We start from the raw sequence: 21,020 nt of genomic DNA, 5'->3' as shown, positions 1-21,020 counted from the left end.
AGGGCTTTTTTTTTGTTGGGAGTTTTTTGATTACCTTTTCAATCTCTTCTTTTGTTATGGGTCTGCTTAGTTGTTCTACCACTGTTTGTGTTAGTTTAGGTAGGTAGTGTGTTTCTAGGAATTCATCCATTTCTTCTAGGTTTTCAAATTTGTTAGAGTATTATTTATTTTTTTTAGAGTATAGTTTTTCATAGTCATCTGATACGATTCTTTTAATTTCAGTTGGGTCTGTTTTAACATCACCCATCTCATTTCTTATTCGGGTTATTTGCTTCCTCTCCTGTTTTTCTTTCATCAGTTTGGCCAGTGGTTTATCAATTTTGTTGATTTTTTTCAAAAAAACAGCTTTTGGTCTTGTTAATTCTTTCAGTTGTTTTTCTGTTTTCTATTTCATTTAGTTCAGCTGTAATTTTTATTATTATTTTTCTCCTGGTGCCTGTGGATTTCTTTTGTTGCTCTCTTTCTATTTGTTCAGGTTGTAGGGATAATTCTTTGATTTTGGCCCTTCTTTTTGGATGTGTGCATTTATTGATATAAAATGGCCTCCGAGCACCGCTTTTGCTGTGTCCCAAAGGCTCTGATAGGAAGTATTTTCATTCTCATTGGATTCTATGAATTTCTTTATTCCATCCTTAATGTCTTCTGTAATCCAGTCTTTTTTGAGCAGGGTATTGTTCAGTTTCCAAGTGTTTGATTTCTTTTCCCTGCTTTTCCTGTTACAGATTTCCACTTTTATGTCCTTATAGTCAGAGAAGATGCTTTGTAATATTTCAGTGTTTTGCATTCTGCTAAGGCTTGGTTTATGACCTAATGTGTGGTCTATGCTATAGAATGTTCCATGTGCACTAGAAAAGAAAGTATGCTTGGTTGCTGTTGGGTGGAGTGTTGTGTATATGTCTGTGAGGTCAAGTTGGTTGATTGTGGCATTTAGATCTTCCGTGTCTTTATTGAGCTTCTTTCTGGATGTCCTGTCCTTCGCCAAAAGTGGTGTGTTGAAGTCTCCTACTATTATTTTGGAGTTGTCTGTCTCACTATTCAGTGCTCATAGAGTTTGTTTTATGTATCTTGCAGCCCTATCATTGGGTGCATAAATATTTAATATGGTTATATCTTCTTGGTGTATTGTCCCTTTAATCATTATATAGTGTCCTTCCTTCTCCTTTCTGATGGATTTAACTTTAAAGTTTATTTTGTCAGAAATTAATATTGCCACTCCTGCTCTTTTATGATTGTTGTTTGCTTGATATATTTTTTCCATCCTTTGAGTTTTAGTTTGTGTCTCTAAGTCTAAAGTGTGTCTCTTGTAGGCAGCATATAGACGGATCTTGTTTGTTAATCCATTCTGCGACTTTCTGTCTCTTTATTGGTGCATTTAGTCCATTTACATTCAGGGTAATTATGGGTAGGTATGAATTTAGTGCTATCATCTTGATGTCTTTTTTTGTGTGTTGTTGGCAGTTTCTTTTTCCAACTTAATTTTATGTGCTGAGTAGATTATCTTTATATATTGTCCTTTGCTCATATTTGTTGTTGTTGATTTTGTTTCTGCTCAGTCTCTGTTTTTTTCCTGTATTTTATTTTGATGAGTAGGGTAGTTTGTCTCCTTTGTGGTTACCTTATTATTTACCCCTATTTTTCTAAATTTAAACCTAACTTTTATTTCTTTGTATCACCGTATCTTCCTCTCCATATGGAGGGTGTATGATTACATTTCTTAGTCCCTGTTTATTATTCTAATGTTGTCTTCTTTTATATAATAACATCGCTGTTACCCTGTTTTGAGCTTTTTTTTTTTTTTAATCTTGTTTTGTGTTTTTGGATTTCCCTGTCTGCGTTGACTTCTGGTTGCTCTGCCCTGTGTTCTAGTCTTGGGTTGATACCTGATATTATTGATTTTCTAACCAAATAGCTCCCTTTAGTATTTCTTATAGTTTTGGTTTGGTTTGGTTTTTGTGAATTCCCTAAGCTTGTGTTTATCTGGAAATGTCTTAATTTCACCTTCATATTTAAGAGACAGTTTTGCTGGATATACTATTTTTGGCAGGCAATTTTTTTCTTTCACTTTTTTAAATATGTCATCCCATGTCTTGCCTGCATGGTTTCTGTCGAGTAGTCTGAGCTTATTCTTATTGACTCTCCTTTGTAGGTGACTTTTCATTTATCCCTTGCTGATCTGATAATTCTCTTTATCTTTGGTTTTGGCAAGTTTGATTATAATATGTCTTGGTGACTTTCTTTTAAGATCTACCTTATGTGGAGTTCGATGAGCATCTTGGATAGATATCTTCTCATCTTTCACAGTATCAGGATAGTTTTCTGCCAACAAATCTTCAACATTGCTCTCTGTATTTTCTGTTATCCCTCTCTTTTCTGGTACTCCAATCACTCGTAGGTTATTTCTCTTGATAGAGTCCCACATGATTCTTAAGATTTCTTCATTTTTTAAAATTCCTTTATCTGATTTTTCTTCAAATATATTAGTGCCAAGTGATTTATCTTCGAGTTCAGAAATTCTAGCTTTTACTTGCTCAATTCTGCTCCTCTGACTTTCTATTGAGTTGTCTACTTCTATAATTTTATTGTTAATCTTCTGAATTTCTGATTGCTGTCTGTCTATATTTTTCCAGCTTATTAAACTTTTCATTATGTTCCTGAATAATCTTTCTAATTTCTTCAATTGCTTTATCTGTGTATTCCTTGGCTTGTTCTGCGTATTGTCTCATTTCCTTCCTGATGTCTTGAAGGGTTCTGTATATTAAACTTTTGTATTCTGCATCTGGTAATTCCAGGAATGTACTTTCATCTAGAAGATCCCTGGATTCTTTGTTTTGAGAGCCTGTTGAGGTGATCATTGTCTGTTTCTTTATGTGACTTGATATTTACTGTTGTCTCTGAGCCATCAATGAGTTATTGTATTAGTTTATGCTCACTTACTGTGTCATAACTTCTTGCTTTGTTTTGTTTTGGTACACCCCTATGGGTTGCTTGAGTGAGCTAGCTTGATTATTTTCACCTTTGGAGCTCTGGCGTTCTGTCCCCAGCTGGCTAGAGGTGTTATCAGGTATATCAGTCTAGGAGTCCATTCAGTTTTCTTGTATGAATTCAGGTCAGGTTTCCAGGTGGCTGATCATCAAGTGTGTGGTTGCGTGACCTGAGTGGAGCTACCACTCTTTAGGTCCCTGATGTGGGTAGGTGAGGACCTTGTTTAATAGGCAAAGCAATGTGAAACATCGAAGCCCCACCTCTCTACCGCACAGCTGAAATTGTTGGAGTCTGCCATCAAGGGCCTGTTCTCCTGAAATAGGCCCACACAGGTCCATGCAGAAGGGAAAGGTGCTCAAGTCCACGGACAGTTTATGCCTGGACAAGTAGCCACTTCTGTCCTGAGCTCCCCTGGTTAGTGGAGCCAGCAAATCATCTTTTCCACCAAATGCAAATTTTTTCCTTCCCCATGGCCAGGAGGATGGCTCTAGGTGCTCAACAGGGCCTATCTCAGGCCCAGGGAATTCAGCTACTGAAGCCAGTTTGCGGGTGGGGGGCAGCGTCGAGACATACACAAGTACTTAGCTTTTGCCAAGAGCGCCGTTCTCCTCAGGTTCCGGAGGTATGAGTGGGCTGTGTGGCTGGCTGCTTCTTCCTGAGGAAACTGTGGCCAAACGCTAGTACCAGCCCGCTGCGGCCGCCACGCCAGGAATGGTGCCCAAGGGCTCCCTGCGATTCAGGTCCAGTAACTCCTCTCCGCTTCTGAATGGCCTCTTCCTCCCCCTGCCCCTCAGTTTGTTTTCTAAGCTTGCCTTTGAAGCTCAGGGCTCCCAGCTTGTCACAAATATACTCGTTTTACTTGTTTTTTCGGGCCTTTGTTGTAAGGAGGGCTCTCAGGAAGCATCTGTCTATTCCGCCATCTTGGCTCTGCCTCCTCAGCTTGCCTTCTATTTAACACATTTGATGAAAATTAAAATCACAATTATTTATGAACTGATCCATAATAAATATTAAATTTGCTTTCCTCATTTTGTAAAAAAAATACTGATTGATAGGTTTCTGTAAAAATAAGCTACTGAATCCAGCCACATTTTCTTTGTCTTTTCTTTCTTTCTTCCTCTTTACCATCTCTTATTTATTTTTCTTTTATTCTAAAACTGAAAGAAAGGAGAGGGACTGCCCATGGTCATGGGGTAACACAATTTCAGGGTGGCACCTTTACAAACAAAGTATCATCGAAATTAATGAATTTTTAAACTGCAGTTTGCAACCCAGTACGTAGGCCATGAAATTAAATACCTGGGTCATTGTGGTCATTTTAAAACAATATTAATAGAATATAGAACAGAAAATATCAGAGCACATCTCATGTAGTAAAGATATGTATTGTTTTAATGAAATTTTTTTAGGTTTTATTTACATAGCTAACATCACCATGTGTAAACTGAATTGTTACATAAAATATATACCCTACAGTGGGTCACAGACAAAACTGTTTGAAAGCCACTGAGCTAGATGAGTACTATAACTGGGAGGATTTTTGTAGCTGGTTCAGCGACTACATCCAAATAATTAATTAATTAATTGTTCTTTTCTACCTAATAGGAAGTCTCTAGTGATGTGCTTGTTGTTTTGCCTTGCCACAGCCAACATATTCAACGATAAAGTATAGTAATAAAAATTTTGAAATTTGTGGGTCACAAACACTGATGCCAGGTCATAGAATCAGAATTTAAAAGTATCTAAGGAGGCTGGTATTATACTCCTGAATCAGAAACCTAAAATGTAGCAAGTCTGCATATCAACAGAGTTTAGAAAAAATAAATTACTTATACTAATCAAATGATTAGAGAGACTTAGCTGAAAAATGTCTTGTAATTTTAGTTGATTTAGTTGGCTCATCATAAGCCAACAATATGTAAATAAAGAGTATTTTCCATCTGTACTTGTGGAAGCGTGACTACTACTGCGATATTAGGTACATTTGTCAGGGGTAATAAAGGTGATTCCTATATTGGGGGAAAGGTTTGTTTTACAAACTGATAATATCTTTTCTAACTGTAAATCTCTGGTTCTTAAGGAGAGTACCTTATGAAAAAAACTTCCCACAAACCATTAGAAAATAGAACATTTAACATTTTCTTCTGCCTTAATTGGTATAATTAAGCTGGTTCTCTGTGTTCATTTATTTCCTTTATTCTAAGGTAGGAATGCTAGGCTCTGTCGTAAATGCTGTTTATTTACTGATGGAACAAGGCAAAGTCTTTGCCCTCATGGAGCTTTCTGATGTGGGAGACAGACAGTAAACAGATGAATATACTGCATAAGGTGGCAACCCAGGGAAAGTACTGTTCTCAGGGGCCATCCAAGTTGCAGTTATAGCAGAGAAGTAAAGGGTCCAAAGATTGACCATGGGCTCAATGGAAAGGTTTAGGGATTACTGGAAGGGGCGGAAGATTGAGCCAAATTAGGGGATATAGACCTTTATAGAGATAGGAGTGAGTCTTGGTGATAAAGGAGGACATGAGATGCTTGAATTTTGGTGTAGGGGGTGTGGGGAACCACTGAGGTAAGCAAGGAAAAGAAGTGTGATGGAATTAATCCCTATAGTCCCTTAATTGGAAAGTGAGTAACCTAGCTCTAGTTAGAGCTTCTGTTTTAGGAGTAGCCTCTTGGAAGTTGAATTCCTTGTCCCTGAAAGTTAAGTGGCCAAACAGAGACTGTTTGGCTTCTAAGAAATATTGTAGCCTTGCTTCCCATTCTGAGTAGAAGGTGACTTGAAGGCCCCTTTCAATCTTAAGAGTCTATGAATTCTCCTGTATAAGGCAATATTAGATATTCTCTCTTCCTGGCTGAAATGTTAGGATTATACTCATCTTTCCCATCTCTAGAAAGAATGTAAGATAAAATCCCTGATGCTTTGCATCAGACTCATAGGCAGTACAGCCCATCCTCATGGTGGAATAGAGAAAAGGGAGGAGAAAACAAATAGAGGACAGAAATGTAATATAGCAATCCATTTTGTCTCTGAATTGGATTCTTGCATTGGAGTTAAGATTTTTAAACCTTTTTAAAAATAAACTTATTATAGAAGTATAACATAATATACAAAAAGTAAAAAATCAAGAGTACAGATGAGTGAATTTTTACAAAGTGAACACATTTGTATAACCCCATCCCAAGAAACAGAACATGACCAGCACACCAACACCCCCATCCTCTCCTCCTTATCACTACCATCCATCAAGAATAATTACTATCATGACTTCTAACATTATGGATTGCTTTTTCATCTTTCTAATGGAGCCCTGGTGGCACAGTAGTTAAGATCTCAACTGCTAACCAAAAGGCCGGAAGTTCAAATCCACCAACCTGTCCTTGGAAGCCCTATAGGGCAGTTTTACCCTGTCCTATAGGGTTTCTGTGAGTTGGAATCAACTTGACAGCAATAGATTTTTTTTTTAATTGCTAGTGAAGTTCAACTTTTAAAAATGTTTGTGTGCGATATGATCCTTAATATTTTAGAGTTCTGCAAAGTACTGTGGAAACTGACCGGAAGAAGCGTTGAGTTTACTTGGAGGAAAAGAGGAATTGAAGAAAAGCCACCAGAAGAGCTAACATTTAAATTGGATATTTGAAAATGCATAGATATTAGCTAAATGTTTGGGGCTGGGATGGGGGGGAGTTGGAGTATAGTGTTCCAGAGAAAAACATACATATCCAGATGCGTAGTAGCATTAAAGTACATGATGTATTTGGGGATGTGGAGGATAGCATATAATCTGCTGAGACTGACATTATAAGAGATTAAAAAATGGGTTGGTGACTAGAGAGAAAAGTGGAAGAATAGGAAGTTTTATTCACATACAGAGATTTCAGCCTTCAAAGTCTGAGATGTAACAATTCTACTCTGACCCCATGTGACAGAGCTGCACTGCGCCCTTAGGATTTTCCTGGCTGTAATATTTACAGAAGCACATCTTTCTCCTGAGAGACTCTGGCGAGTTCAAACCACCCACCTTTTGGTTAGTAGCTCTGCACTTAACCATTGTGCCACCAGGACACCTTGACAAGATTAACGCTCCTGAATTGCGTGTGATGGGTCAACATTCTTGTAAATCTTTATTTCACATAACACCAAGGTACATAAATTGAATCACCAAAATGGTAACATTGCAAGACAGATAAAACAAACAAAAATATTCTGAGACACTAACACTATTTTTTTGAGAATGGTTCTACAATTGCACAGCAGTATAGTAGCTTTGCTATTCTGAAGATCACTTACAGTTCTAAAATAACTTTTTTGTAAAAGTTAAAAAGAAAAGATAAATCTGGTTTTAAAAAAAAGACAAAAAGATCTTGTTAACTCCTATTTTAGCCCTTTGGGGGGCACATAGGTGCTTTAAAGTCCTTTAATGATTATTAAAAATTTTTATCAAATATTATATGAAGATACATAGACCAATGGAACGGAATTGAGAATCCAGACATAAATCCATCCATGTATGAGCAGCTGATATTTGACAAAGGGCCAAAAGTCAGTTAAATGGGGAAAAGACAGTCTCTTTAACAAATGGTGCTGGCATAACTAGATATCCACCTGTAAAAAAATGAAACAAGACCCATACCTCACACCATGTGCAAAAACGAACTCAAAATGAATCAAAGACCTAAATATAAAATTTTAAATGATAAAGATCATGGAAGAAAAAATAGGGACAACATTAGGAGCCCTAATACATGGCATAAACAGTATACGGAACATTACTAACAATGTACAAACATCAGAAGAGAAACTAGATCACTGGGAGTTCCTAAAAATCAAATACCTATTCTCATCCAAAGACTTAACCAAGAGAGTAAACAGATAACCTACAGACTGGGAAAAAGTTTTTAGCTATGACGTTTCCAATCAATGTCAGATCTCTAAAATCTACATAATAGTGTAAAAACTCAACAACAAAAAGACAACCCAATTAAAAAATGGGCAATGGATATGAATAGGCACTTCACTAAAGAAGACATTTAAGTAGCTAACAGATACAGGAGGAAATGCTCACGATCATTAGCCATTAGAGAAATGCAAATCAAAACTACAATGAGATTCCATCTTACCCCAAAAAGGCTGGCATTAATCCAAAAAGCACAAAATAATAAATGTTGGACAGGTTGTGGAATGGCTAGAACACTTATACACTGCTGGTGAGAATGTAAGATGGTACAACCACTTTGGAAATCAATTTGATGCTTCCTTAAAAAGCTAAAAATAGAACTACCATACCATCCAGCAGTCCCTTTCCTTGGAATATATCCTAGAGAAATAAGAGCCTTTACACAAACAAATACATGCACAGCCATGTTCATTGCAGCACTGTAACAATAGCAAAAAGATGGAAGCAACCAAGGTGCCCAACAGTGGATGAATGGATAAATAAATTATGGTATATTCACACAGTGGAGTACTGCGCATCAATAAAGAACAATGATGAATCCGTGAAATATTTCATAACATGGAGGAATCTAGAAGACATTATGCTGAGTGAAATTAGTCATTTGCAAAAGGGCAAATATTGTATGAGACCACTATTATAAGAACTCGAGAAATAGTTTAAACAGAGAAGAAAATATCCTTTGATGGTTACGAGAGGGTGGAGGGAAGGAGGGAGACAGAAGTGTATTCACTAATTAGATAGTAGACAAGTACTATTTTAGGTGAAGGGGAAGACAACACAATACAGGAGAGGTCATCAGAACTGGACAAAACCAAAAGCAAAGAAGTTTCCTAAATAAACCAAATGCTTCGAAGGCCAGTGTAGCAGGGGTGGGGGTTTGAGGACCATGGTTTCAGGGGACATCTAAGTCAGTTGGCATAATAAAATCTATTAAGAAAACATTCTGCATCCCACTTTGAAGAGTGGCATTTAGGGTCTTAAACGCTAGCAAGCGGCCATCTAAGGTGCATCAATTGGTCTCAACCCACCTGGACCAAAGGAGAATGAAGAACACCAAGGACACAAGGTAATTTTGAGTCCAAGAGACAGAAAGGCCCACATGAACCATAGACTACATCAGCCTAAAACCAGAAGAACTAGATGGTCCCCAATGACAGCCCTGACAGGGAACACAACAGAGAACCCCTGAGGGAGCAGGAGAGCAATGGGATGCAGACCCCAAATTCTCATAAAAAGACCAGACTTAATGGTCTGACTGAGACTAGAAGGACCCCGGAGGTCATGGTCCCCAGACCTTCTGTTAGCCCAGGACAGGAACCATTCCCGAAGCCAACTCTTCAGACAGGGATTGGACTGGACAATGGGATAGAAAAAGATGCTGGTGAAGAATCAGCTTCTTGGATCAAGTAGATACTTGAGACTACGTTGGCATATCCTGTTTGGAGGGGACATGAGAGGGAAGAGGGGGTTAGAAGCTGGCAGAGTGGACATGAAAAGAGAGAGTGGAGGGAAGGAGCGGGCTGTCTCATTAGGGGGAGGGCAACTCGGAGTATACAGCAAAAGGTGTATATAAATTTCTGTATGAGAGACTGACTTGATTTGTAAACTTTCACTTAAAGCACAACAAAAATTTTATTAAAAAAATTTTTTTATTATATGAGAGCCTATGACATTAACAAAAAAACAAACCAAAACCCACTGCTGTTGGTTGAGTTGATTCCAACTCATAGTGACCCTAAAGAACAGAGTAGTACTGCCCCATAGAGTATCCATGGAGCACCTGGTAAATTCGAAGTGCCAATATTTTGGTTAGCGGTCGTAGCAGTTAACCACTACGCCACTAGGGTTTCCATGGCATTAGCATATGTTATTATAATAATGATCTGTTCTTATATTCAGGATTACTTGATTTACTGCCATGAGTAGAAACTTACTGCCAAAATAGGCTATTGACATTAGTATTTATAAAATCACTCAGAAATATTTTTATAAGCATATTTATTGATTTTCATTCATAGATTAAAGTACATTTTTTATGTATGCATATATTGTTTTCAGGGTTTTGTGCAGTACCATATGTGTGAACTTTTTGGAGATTTGACCCTTAGAAAACTGATGTAAAATTGCAGAATAGATTTGAACAATTGGTGTCAAAAGTAGTGTTTCTCATCCTTTTTAAACCCGGCGCAAACCAGACTTTTGCCATCGAGTCCATTCCAAGTCATAGTGACCCTATAGGACAGGGTAGAACTGCTGCATAGGGTTTCCAAGGCTGTGAATCTTTTCAAAAGCAGACTGCCTCATCTTTCTCACGTAGAACAGCTAGTGGGTTCGAACCACCGACCTTTGGGTTTGCAGCCAAGTGCTTAACCACTGTGCCAGCAGGGCTCCTTTTTTTTAAACCCATGCCCTTTTGAATAAATATAAAAATCTCACACCATACCTATAACCCAGTGCCGTCGAGTCTTTAGTAGTGTTCAATATGATTTGTTTCAAACTATATATGCTTTATACTCTGCCCCTCCACCCAGGGATTCTCATATTCTCTTCTAGATGGGAATCACTAGTTTAAAGAAAAGTAGCAAAATATAGCTGAAATTTTTATTTCTCCTCTCACTCTCTATGGGAACTCATTACTAGAGAGAACTTTCTGTATATTCATTCATTCATTCATTCATGCGTTTAGCAGATGTGGATTGAGCCTACCATATGCAAGCTCTTCGTGATATAAAGATGAAGATAGAAACCTTACCTCAGAGAGCTCACATTTAGTCAATGGAATAAACATATAAACAAAGAATTATATGCATTGTGCTATGTATGTATGTATATGGTCCCAAGAAAGCCCAAAGAAAGGAACCTCAAACTGTGACTGAAAGAGTTCTTAGGTAAGAAAGACTTTACATAGAAAGTGATATTTGAGTTAGCCTTGCAAAATGAGATAGGAGTCTGCTAGATGGAGAGGCATTTGTCTCTATGACTTACTGTTACACCGGAAGTTAAGTCTTACTTTCTATTTCCTGGACTTCTTACAGCCTAATATCCATGTAATAAGAGATGTAAATAATTATAAATTTTACACATTGACAACTCTGGCCATGGAAGCTAAATAGTTAGCAAATTCATAATTAATCCTTTAACAATAAAAGTTCATTATATTACCTATGATATTTGGGACTTTTGCTCTTACTAATTACCTGTGTTTTAAAATCAGCAGAGTAATTTATATTTGATATTGGATAAATCTTCACATCCTTTCGTTATATGTGTGTGTGAGTTTATATAATTTTCAAATGGCTACTAAGTGGTTAGGACATTATTACTTATTAAGTTGTTTGGACTTAATTAATAGACGGAATAGGAATTTCTTTTGGTCTAGGAACATCATGAAAAAATTACTGGGACACTAAGGGTTCCGTAAACCAAGGAATTTTGGGAATCTCTGTTCTATATTTTTTTTGATCATGGGGATAATAAGACAAATACATTTGCAATGGAAATGCTTAACCTGTATAAAAAGAGCACTGAGATTCATTTGACTTTAGTGTGAGATTTTAAAATATGTGAATAGTTCTGTGTCTTATAATATGGAGAACTAGAAAAAAAAAATCCTGAAAATCTTTGAAAAACAATAAAATGCATGAAATATACAGTTATCTGATAAATAATAATAAAAAAAATATGTTTAATATGGTTAAAGACATGAAAGGGTACCAAAACCGTGAGCAAGGAACAGGAGACCAAAATAGAGCAGGCATATTATTTTCTTTTTTTAATTCTGCTTTAAGTGAAAATTTACAAATCAAGTCAGTCTCTCATACAAAAATTTATATACATCTTGCTATGTACTCCTAGTTGCTCTCCCCCTAATGAGACAGCACACTCCTTCTCGCCACCCTGTATTTCCCGTGTCCATTCAGCCAGCTTCTGTCCCCCTGTGCCTTCTTATCTCTCCTCCAGACAGGAGCTGCCCACATAGTCTCATGTGTCTACGTGAGCCGAGAAGCTCACTCCTCACCGGTATCATTTAAGAGTTGGCTTTGGGAATGGTTCCAGGCTTGGGCTAACAGGTCTGGGGACTGTGACCTCTGGGATCCTTCTAGTCTCAGTCAGACCATTAAGTCTGGTCTTTTTATGAGAATTTGGGGTCTGCATCCCACTGCTCATCTGTTCCATCGGGGATTCTATGTTTTATTTCCTGTCAGGCAGTCATCGGTTGTAGCTGGGCACTGTCTAGTTCTTCTGGTCTTAGGCTGATGTAGTCTTTGATTTATGTGGCCCTTTCTGTCTGTTGGACTCATAATTACCTTGTGTCTTTGGTGTTCCTCATTCTCTCCTTTGTTCCAGGTGGGTTGAGACCAATTGATGCATCTTAGATGGCCACTTGCTAGTGTTTAAGACCCCAGACTCCACTCACCAAAGTGGGAGAGGAGGCATATTTTTAAGAACCTTTTAGAACCTTTTTTTTTATTATTGTACTTTAAGTGCTTTCTAGAACTTTTAAAAATAAAAATATAATGTCTGAAATTAATACCTTAATAGACCAATAAATTTTAAATAGAGTTTAGGAGAATTTAAAAACTGAAAGAGCTAAAGAAGTTACTCAGAGTACAACACAAAGAGATAAAATGTAGGTAATATAAGAGATATAAAAGACAAACCCAGAAGGTCGAGAGACCATAGTTGATATCTAAGACTTCTTTTTGTCACTGCCCATTTCATACTTCCTTTGCCCTCAGCCAGAACCTCAGCAGGTCAGGGTTCTTTACTGGGTGGGATGACCAAAACCTTAATTACTGAAGGGTCTGAATCCTCAATAGATCTGTCTTTTTTTGATTGCTACAGTTTCCCATTGACCTTTTCTCTTGGGCGTGGAAGTACTAGGAGATGCTCCAATGAATCTCCTAAGTTCCAGACATAGTCCTCTCTCCCACTATTGTGTTTCAGCAACCCACTTTCTCCTTGGTAATCAGGATCAATCACTTTAACCAGTAAACCCCTTCTTTACCTGTTAGTTGCTGGTATGAAGAGCCCAAAATGGCCAAGTGGTAGGCTCATCTACCATTCAGTGGAACCATTGTTATATTCCCCTGATGGAAGCATTTCCTCCTTGAGAAATAACCAACAGGTAGAGCTCAACCCGCAGGACTGAGAAGCAAAAATTCTGTGAATGGATTATTAGGTATAGTAGTAAGAGGAACTACTTCCGCTTTCACCTCTTAATTCCTAGACCATGTGTTTTGGCTCTGTGGGAGACAGCACCATGTAGTGGTCTCAAATTCAAAGCAGACTGCATCCTGTAAGACGGAACCCCACCCTTTCAGAGTTTTGCCTCCCAACTGGTGCTATAACTGAGACTTCAGTAAGCCTTTCTATTAGGCCAGCTGCTTTTTGGGTATGTGGTAAGACCATTTCATTTCATGTGTATGATCCCATTGCTTTGCTACCTTTGCTGTGAAAAGAGTTTTGTGATCAGAAACAAGGCTGTATGGAATACCATAATAGTGGATAAGGCTTTCCGTGAGTCCATAGGGTCGCTATGAGTCGGAATCAACTCGACGGCAGCGGAAATAAATGGTGGCACTAGCAGAAGCAGTGAACCTTGAATAAGCGGTGCCAGCCAAAACAAAAATACTAAAGGTTGGGGAAGACAAGATAGTATAGCAGTATACAAAGGAAGTAAAAGGAGAACTTTGAGAAAGAATGAGTTGTAAGTAATGCCTTGTTATTACTATATAATGATTGCCATCGTTATTTATTCAGTGCCAGTTGTGTCCCTGGGCATTTTCTATATCTCATTTCATTTAATCCTTACAATTTCTTAATGAGGTAGTTGGTATTGTCTCCATTTTATCTATGAAGAAACTAAGGCTTAGAAGAGTTTTTTTAAAAAAGTAGTTAAAATCATCTAGCTAGTTAATGATGAGGCAAGGATTTGTACCCAGATCTGCCTGATTCCACTGAAGAAAAGTTACAGAGCATTATTTTTAAATATATGTATACACAAACATATATGTATCCAAATACACCTACTTTTTTTTCCTTACATGTAATTTGGCCATCTTAGTCTCTTGTAGGAGCCCTGGTTGCACAGTAGTTAAGAACTCAGCTGCCAACCTAAAGGTCAGCAGTTCAAATCCACCACCCAGTCCTCGGAAACCCTATGGGGCAGTTCTCCTCTGTCCTATAGGGTCAGTATGACTTGGAATTGACTCGACAGCAATGGGTAGTCTCTTGTAACTTTAGTCTTGAAAAAATAATGAGATGTAGTAGGAAGTCCAGCAGATTAGAAATCTAGAGCCCAAATTCTAATCCTTTTTCTGTACTAAACTATATAACTGGAAGAGTTTCTTAATTGCTTTTTTTAAATGAGATATAACTCATATATACCATAAAATTTACCCTTTAAAGTGTACAGTTTAGTGGTTTTTAGTGTTTTTACAGGGCTGTGCAGCCATCACCACTAGTTCGGGAACATTTTTATCACTACCCAAAAAGATGCCCCATACCCGTTAGCAGTCATTGCCCTTTCTCCCCTTCCTCCAACCCCTGGCAATCACTAATCTCTCTGTCTCTATGAATTTGCCTCTTTTGGACATTTCAAATAAATGGAATCATAAAATCCCCCACATGTCTGTCAGTTTGTCATACTGTGGGGGATTGTATGGTGCTGTGATGCTGGAAGCTATGCCACCAGTATTCAAATACCAGCAGGGTCATCCATGGCAGACAGGTTTCAGCTGAGCTTCCAGACTAAGCAAGACTAGGAAGAAGGACCTGGCAATCTACTTCTGAAAACATTTAGCTGGTGAAAACCTTATGAATAGCAGTGAAACATTGTCAAATAAAGATGTCACATTGAAGACTAAGGCCTGCCTGGCCCAAGCCATGGTGTTTTCAGTCGCCTTCTATGCATGTGAAAGCTGGACGATAAATAAAGAAGACCGAAGAAAAATTGATGCCCTTGAATTGTGGTGTTGGAGTAGAATATTGAATATACCTTGGACTGCCAAAACAAAGAACAAATCTGTCTTGGAAGAAGTACAGCCAGAATGCTCCTTAGAAACAAGGATGGCAAGACTACATCTCACATACTTTGGACATGTTGTCAGGAGAGATCGATCAGTCCCTGGAGAAGGACATCATACTTGGTAAAGCAGAAGGTCAGCAAAAAAGAGGAAGACACTGTGGCTGCAACAATGGACGTAAGCATAACAGTGATTGTGAGGATGGCGCAGGACCAGGCAGTGTTTCGTTCTGTTGTACATAGGGTCGCTATGAGTCAGAATCGACTCACTGGCACCTAACAGCAACAACAGCATTTGGCTATTATGATTAAAGCTGCCATGGATATTCGTGTACAAATTTACGTGTGAACATGTTTTCTTTTCTCTTGGGAATAAACCTAGAGGTGAGTAGAATTGCTGGGTCATGTGATAACTCAGTGTTTAACCTTTTGAGAAACTGCCAAACTGCTTTTCAAAGTGGCTGCACCATTTTACATTCCCATTCTTAACAGTTTTTTAAATTTTATTTCTCTTAAAACAGTGGTTGTACTCAGGGTTTTGCCAGGAGAAGAGTGTTACTCCAAAATATTTTTTTCTATCCAGTTTTAAATATTACAATGTAACTTTTTTTCCAAACAAAGTAGATTAGTAAAAATTCAGAAGTCAATGATAACTTTTACTTGCTTTTGTTGCCCTGATTTAACAATTCTGTTCTATGTCTTACAGAGAAGCTTGCAGAGGCTCAGCGCAGGTTTGCTACACTTCAAAATGAGCTTCAGTCGTCACTGGATGCGCAGAAAGAAACCACTGGTGTTACCACACTGCGACAACGCAGAAAGCCAGTCTTCCACCTGTCCCATGAGGAACGGGTCCAACACAGGAACATTAAAGACCTTAAACTGGCCTTCAGCGAGTTCTACCTCAGTCTTATCCTGCTGCAGAACTATCAGGTACTTCAAGTCTTATCCTGGAGAATGGAATGTTTAAATAACTGAGAAATTCCAGTAAATCAGATTACCTTGAACTATACTAATGACCCAATCCAATAAGGAAAATCCTTTGCCTGTTATTTTTCTTAGGGCTCTTATTCAGAAATCAGATATCCTTATTGGTTAAAAGCCATATATCAGTGGCAGTAAAAGAGTGTTAACAAAACTTTCCTTTTTGAAGATCAGTTTTCTAAAAACTTCTTTTTGTACCATATTCAAGAGTAGACCTTGACTCATAAACTAATAGTTGGCTTCCAATTTTTAGAGGCAGCTCTGGTAGTAGTAAGTAGAAATAAAGAATAAAATACGATTACCCAACCATTGTTGGCTGTGTAAGACTTTTTGTATTTCTCTTAACTGATAGCAAAATTTTGACAAAAACAATTGAACAGTTAACTTTTGTGCAGCTAATACTATTAATGCAAAAGGAGCCTGGGTGGTGTACATGGTTGCTAACTCAAAGGTTGGTAGTTTGAACCCACCCAGTGGCTCCACAGAAGAAAAGGCCTGGCAGTCTGTTTCTGTAAAGATTACAGCCAAGAAAACCCTATGGAGCAGTTCTACTCTGTAACACGTGGAGTTGCCACGAAGTCACTGGGCCGACTTGATTACAGCTACTGACAACATGTATTTGTAATTCTTTTAAGATTTGTTTACATAGTTAAATCTATAGAGAATTTAATTGGAAAACATTACTGTTCACTAATAAACATTTAAATGGGCAAGTGCATCTCCATAATCTTTAGAGAGACCTTATACATTATTGTCTTTCCGTTTTATTCTTCTTGTTGTTACTTATAATCAGTGGTTAAGATCATCTTAGGATGATACCCCATATAAACACTAAAGGTTACAAAAGAGAGGTATTACCAGGGGTAAATACTGAAATTTTAAAATAATAAAGTAATTAAAGTCTCTTATATGCATTAATGTAAGTTGTTAATGTATATATTCTACTTATTTTTATCTTTTCATAATTCTGCTTTCTTCTTTGGTGATTTAATATTTTATCATACCAACAAGAACCCAGTTGGAAAATAATTTTAGAAGGGTAGAAAAGTAATTAGATGACTTTATATATAGTGGAAATTCCTTTGCTTTGAAATTTATCCATAGCTTTATAATTTAATTTTTTAAAAAACTAAACAAAGATATATTTCCTTTTCCCTATAATGTATAAAAATAATAATGTTTGTATCATTGATTATGCTTGTGTGTTACAGGCAAATACCGTTGTTACGTTATTTATTTTAACTTTATCAGCAGCTTTTACATGAAGTCATTATAAAACGTTCCTTAGGAAAATAAAGATAATTGTTCATTATAAAAATTCTTCTCTACCCCCTATTCTTTGGAGCTGTCTATTCTGTAAGAATACATTAATTTTGAGAATGCAGGAGAAAGGAAAATTAGTTAAAAGCAATCTCTAAGTCATGGTGTATGTATGCACCTCACGGAGAGCTTAAGATGATCTGTTAAACTATGAGAACAATTATAAACAAGCAAGCAAGCCTATTAGGGAATGTGTGCTCAATATACAAGGATATGTCATCAACAACTCTAGTTTACAGATTCTTTCCAGTCCACACTTTCCTGCTGCTTCGCATGTTGGGCAAAGAACAATAGAATTCAAAAATGTAGGAAAGTATAACATTTTTGATACTGTGGAAAAATGAGGAAAAGTGAAAGCTCCTACCAGTTATCAGTAGATCCCTGTAAGGAGAACCACATCTTTTCCATGGACTCTTCACACTCTCATCCCCAAACTGAGAATGGATGGAAACGAAAGGAAAGTTGACAGAACTAGGAGATCTGTCTTTGGTGCTGGTGTATACATGCTTGCATGAATGGGGGAAATGCACTGCTCTGTCAGTCCTTCAGAAAGCATTAAGTGTGTGTTCAGTGTATGATGAATCCAAAACATTTTCTGAAAATATTCTTTTGACTTGAGCATCAAAGTAATATAAATTAACTATTTTGAGAACAGTTGTATGAGAAAAATGGAAAAAAAACTGTTTTGAGTTTGGGCTTTCAATAATTTATCTGAAATGATGGGTTCATCTCAGAGTTTGTCTTAGTAGTAGTTAGCATACTACTTTAAATAAGTGGAATAAGAAGAAGAGCCATGTCCTTTTTGTGGTAAATATTTTTATAATGAAAGCATTGCCATTTCTTTGAGTACCCAATCTTAGTCCACTCAGCTCTGTCATTGTATAGTGCTTGTTATTTTTCATCTTCTCTGATGGTGGTAGAAATTATAGTAGTGTTTCTCATTTCTTTCTGTAGAATCTGAATTTTACAGGGTTTCGAAAAATTCTTAAAAAGCATGACAAGATACTGGAAACATCTCGTGGAGCAGATTGGCGAGTGGCTCATGTAGAAGTGGCCCCATTTTATACATGCAAGAAAATCAACCAGCTCATCTCTGAAACTGAGGTACTTATATATCACATGTTTTCAATAACATCCATGTTTAATTTTAATGAATTAACTCCTTGTTTCTGTTTTCTTTTCGTAACTAGTTGCTAGCTTTGAATACATCTAGTCTTAACTCCTTGTTTTGTTTTTTTGGTTTTTTTTTTTTTTTTTTTTTTGCTTTTGCTTTATCAGTAGACATTCACCAAGAGGTACAGAATTATTTTTGCATCACTCAGATTTAGTATAACCTATGTCAAAATTTAATAACTTCTGTTTCTAGGCTGTAGTGACCAATGAACTTGAAGATGGTGACAGACAAAAGGCTATGAAACGATTACGTGTCCCTCCTTTGGGAGCTGCTCAGGTTAGTGTTTTCTTCCAGTTATTTGGTTGGTTGGTTGGTTGTGTTGGTTTTGCCTATTTAATAATCAGTATAATCTGTTTATGAGTCAGAATTGACTCGACGGCACTGGGTTTGGTTGGGTTTTGGTATAATCTGTTTTTGGTTTCATTAAAAAAAATTTTTTTCAGCCAAATTTTATTAGTTGTTAAAATTGTTTTTTTGTTTGTTTGTAAAAAATTAGATGCCAGATCTCACTTCATACTGAATTATAATGTCATCCCATCTTCCCATTCTTAATCTGTACTCCCTGTCGTCCTTATACTTACTGACATGCTAACTTCTTGGTCTCACCAAGTGATTAAGGTGAGATATTTATTTGATTGATATGGGGGTTTGAATATACTGGGCTACTACATAGCTTCATTCAAAATGCAGTAGTTACATTTAAAAAAGCATTTATTAAATGATACCTACATAGTTTTACCCAAAAAGGCATTTATTAAGTGATATCTTCTGTGCCATAAAACAAGTCTCAGTACATTTAAAAGAATTTAAATCATACAGAATATGGTCTCTGACCACAATGTAATGGAAATTAATAACAGAAAGACCTTCCTTAATCTAATAAAAAACATCTAAGAAAAATCTGTAGTTGGTATCATATTTAATGATGACACACTGAGTGCTTTCCTCCTAACACTAGGAGCAAAAAAGGTTGTTCACTTTTGCCACTTCAATTCAACATTGTACTGGAGATTATAGCTAGGGCAGTATAGTAAGAAAGAGAAATACAAGGCATTCAGATTGAAGGAAAGAAGTAAAACTGGTGTGATTTTGGTTTTTTGCCAGTGACATGGTGATTTATGTAGAAAATCTGGTAAAATCTTAGCTACTAGAACTAGTAAGTGAGTTTAGCAAGGTTACAGAGTATAAAATCAATATATAAAAATCAATTTCTCTGCAACACATGGAGTTGCCATGAGTCGGAATATACTCGACAACAACTGAAAAACAAAACAATTTCTATATACGAGCAAGAACACTTGGAAATAAAAAAAAAATTAATGCTATTTTCAGTACCATCAAAATAGGAAATACAGTAGTCCCCCCCTTATGCATGGGGAATATGTTTCAAGGGCCCCCAACTCTGTGGATGCCTGAAACCGCAGATAGTACCAAACCCTATATGTACTATGTTTTGTCCTATACATACATACCTATGGTAAAGTTTAATTTATGAATTAGGCACAGAAAGAATCTTAGTTATCTAGTGCTGCTATAACAGAAATACCACAAGTGGATGGCTTTAACAAAGAGAAGTTTATTTTCTCACTGTCTAGTTGGCTAGAAGTCCAAATTCAGGGCATTAGCTCCAGGGGAAGCCTTTCTCTCTCTGTCGGCCTTCTCATCAGTCTTGCCCTGGACTAGGAGTGTCTCCACACAGGGGCCCTGGATCCAAAGAACACGTTTTGTTCCCGGCACTGCTCCCTTGATGGTATGAGGTCCCCTTCTCTGCTGGCTTTCCTTGCCTTTTTATCTCTTGAGAGATAAAAGGTGGTGCAGGCCACACCCCAGGGAAATTCCCTTTATACTGGATCAGGGATGTGACCTGGGAAAGGGTGTAACAGTCCCACTCTAATCCTCTTTAACATAAAACTACAATCACAAAATAGAAGGCGACCACAAGATACAGAGAATCATGACCTAACCAAGTTGACACATATTTTGGGGGGGATACAGTTCAATCCATATCAGTAAGAAAGTAACAACAATAATAATAAAATAAAACAATTACAACAATATAGTGTAATAAAAGTTACATGAATGTGGTCCCCAGGAGGGATGGAATAGGACAGTGCAAGATTTCATCACTCTATTCATTTAACATTTTTGGCCGGCAGTTGACCGCGAGTAACTAAAATCATGGAAAGCAAAACCTCAGATAAGGGGGGACTACTGTACTTAAGGATAAATCTGGCAAAAGATGTATATGTTGAAAAGTACAAAACGTTGCTCAGAAAAATTAAAGGAGATTTAAATAAATGAGAGATACACCATGTTCATGAATTAGAAGACTCAATATTTTTAAGATGTCATTTCTTCCTAAATTGATCTATAGATGCTACATAAACCAACTCAGTATCTCAGCAGGCTTTTTTAAAAATAAAAGTTGGTAAGCTAATTTTAAAATTCATATGAAAATGTAAACAACCTAGAATAGCCAACAGTACATGGTTATTATTAAAGCTACTATGATACTAAAGACAGTGTGGTATTAGTGTCAAGATAGGCTGACAGATCAGTGAAACATAATGAACCTTTTGCT

General features: G+C 37.1%; 1 protein-coding gene across 1 annotated transcript in view; it reads left to right on the top strand.

The window, feature by feature from the left end:
• XPR1 (xenotropic and polytropic retrovirus receptor 1) overlaps positions 1-21,020 on the top strand; it is a 270,301-nt gene that overhangs the window by 169,204 nt on the left and 80,077 nt on the right. The window contains exons 4-6 of the mRNA XM_003410859.4: positions 15,671-15,894; positions 18,220-18,369; positions 18,632-18,715. Coding sequence (XP_003410907.1) covers positions 15,671-15,894; positions 18,220-18,369; positions 18,632-18,715 — 458 coding nt within the window. The remainder of the gene's footprint in view (positions 1-15,670; positions 15,895-18,219; positions 18,370-18,631; positions 18,716-21,020) is intronic.

This window comes from Loxodonta africana, chromosome 25 (assembly GCF_030014295.1).
Source record: "Loxodonta africana isolate mLoxAfr1 chromosome 25, mLoxAfr1.hap2, whole genome shotgun sequence".
Classification (NCBI taxonomy): Eukaryota; Metazoa; Chordata; class Mammalia; order Proboscidea; family Elephantidae; genus Loxodonta; species Loxodonta africana.
Note: the sequence above shows the minus strand (reverse complement) of the source record. Positions and strands in the feature narration are given on the sequence as shown.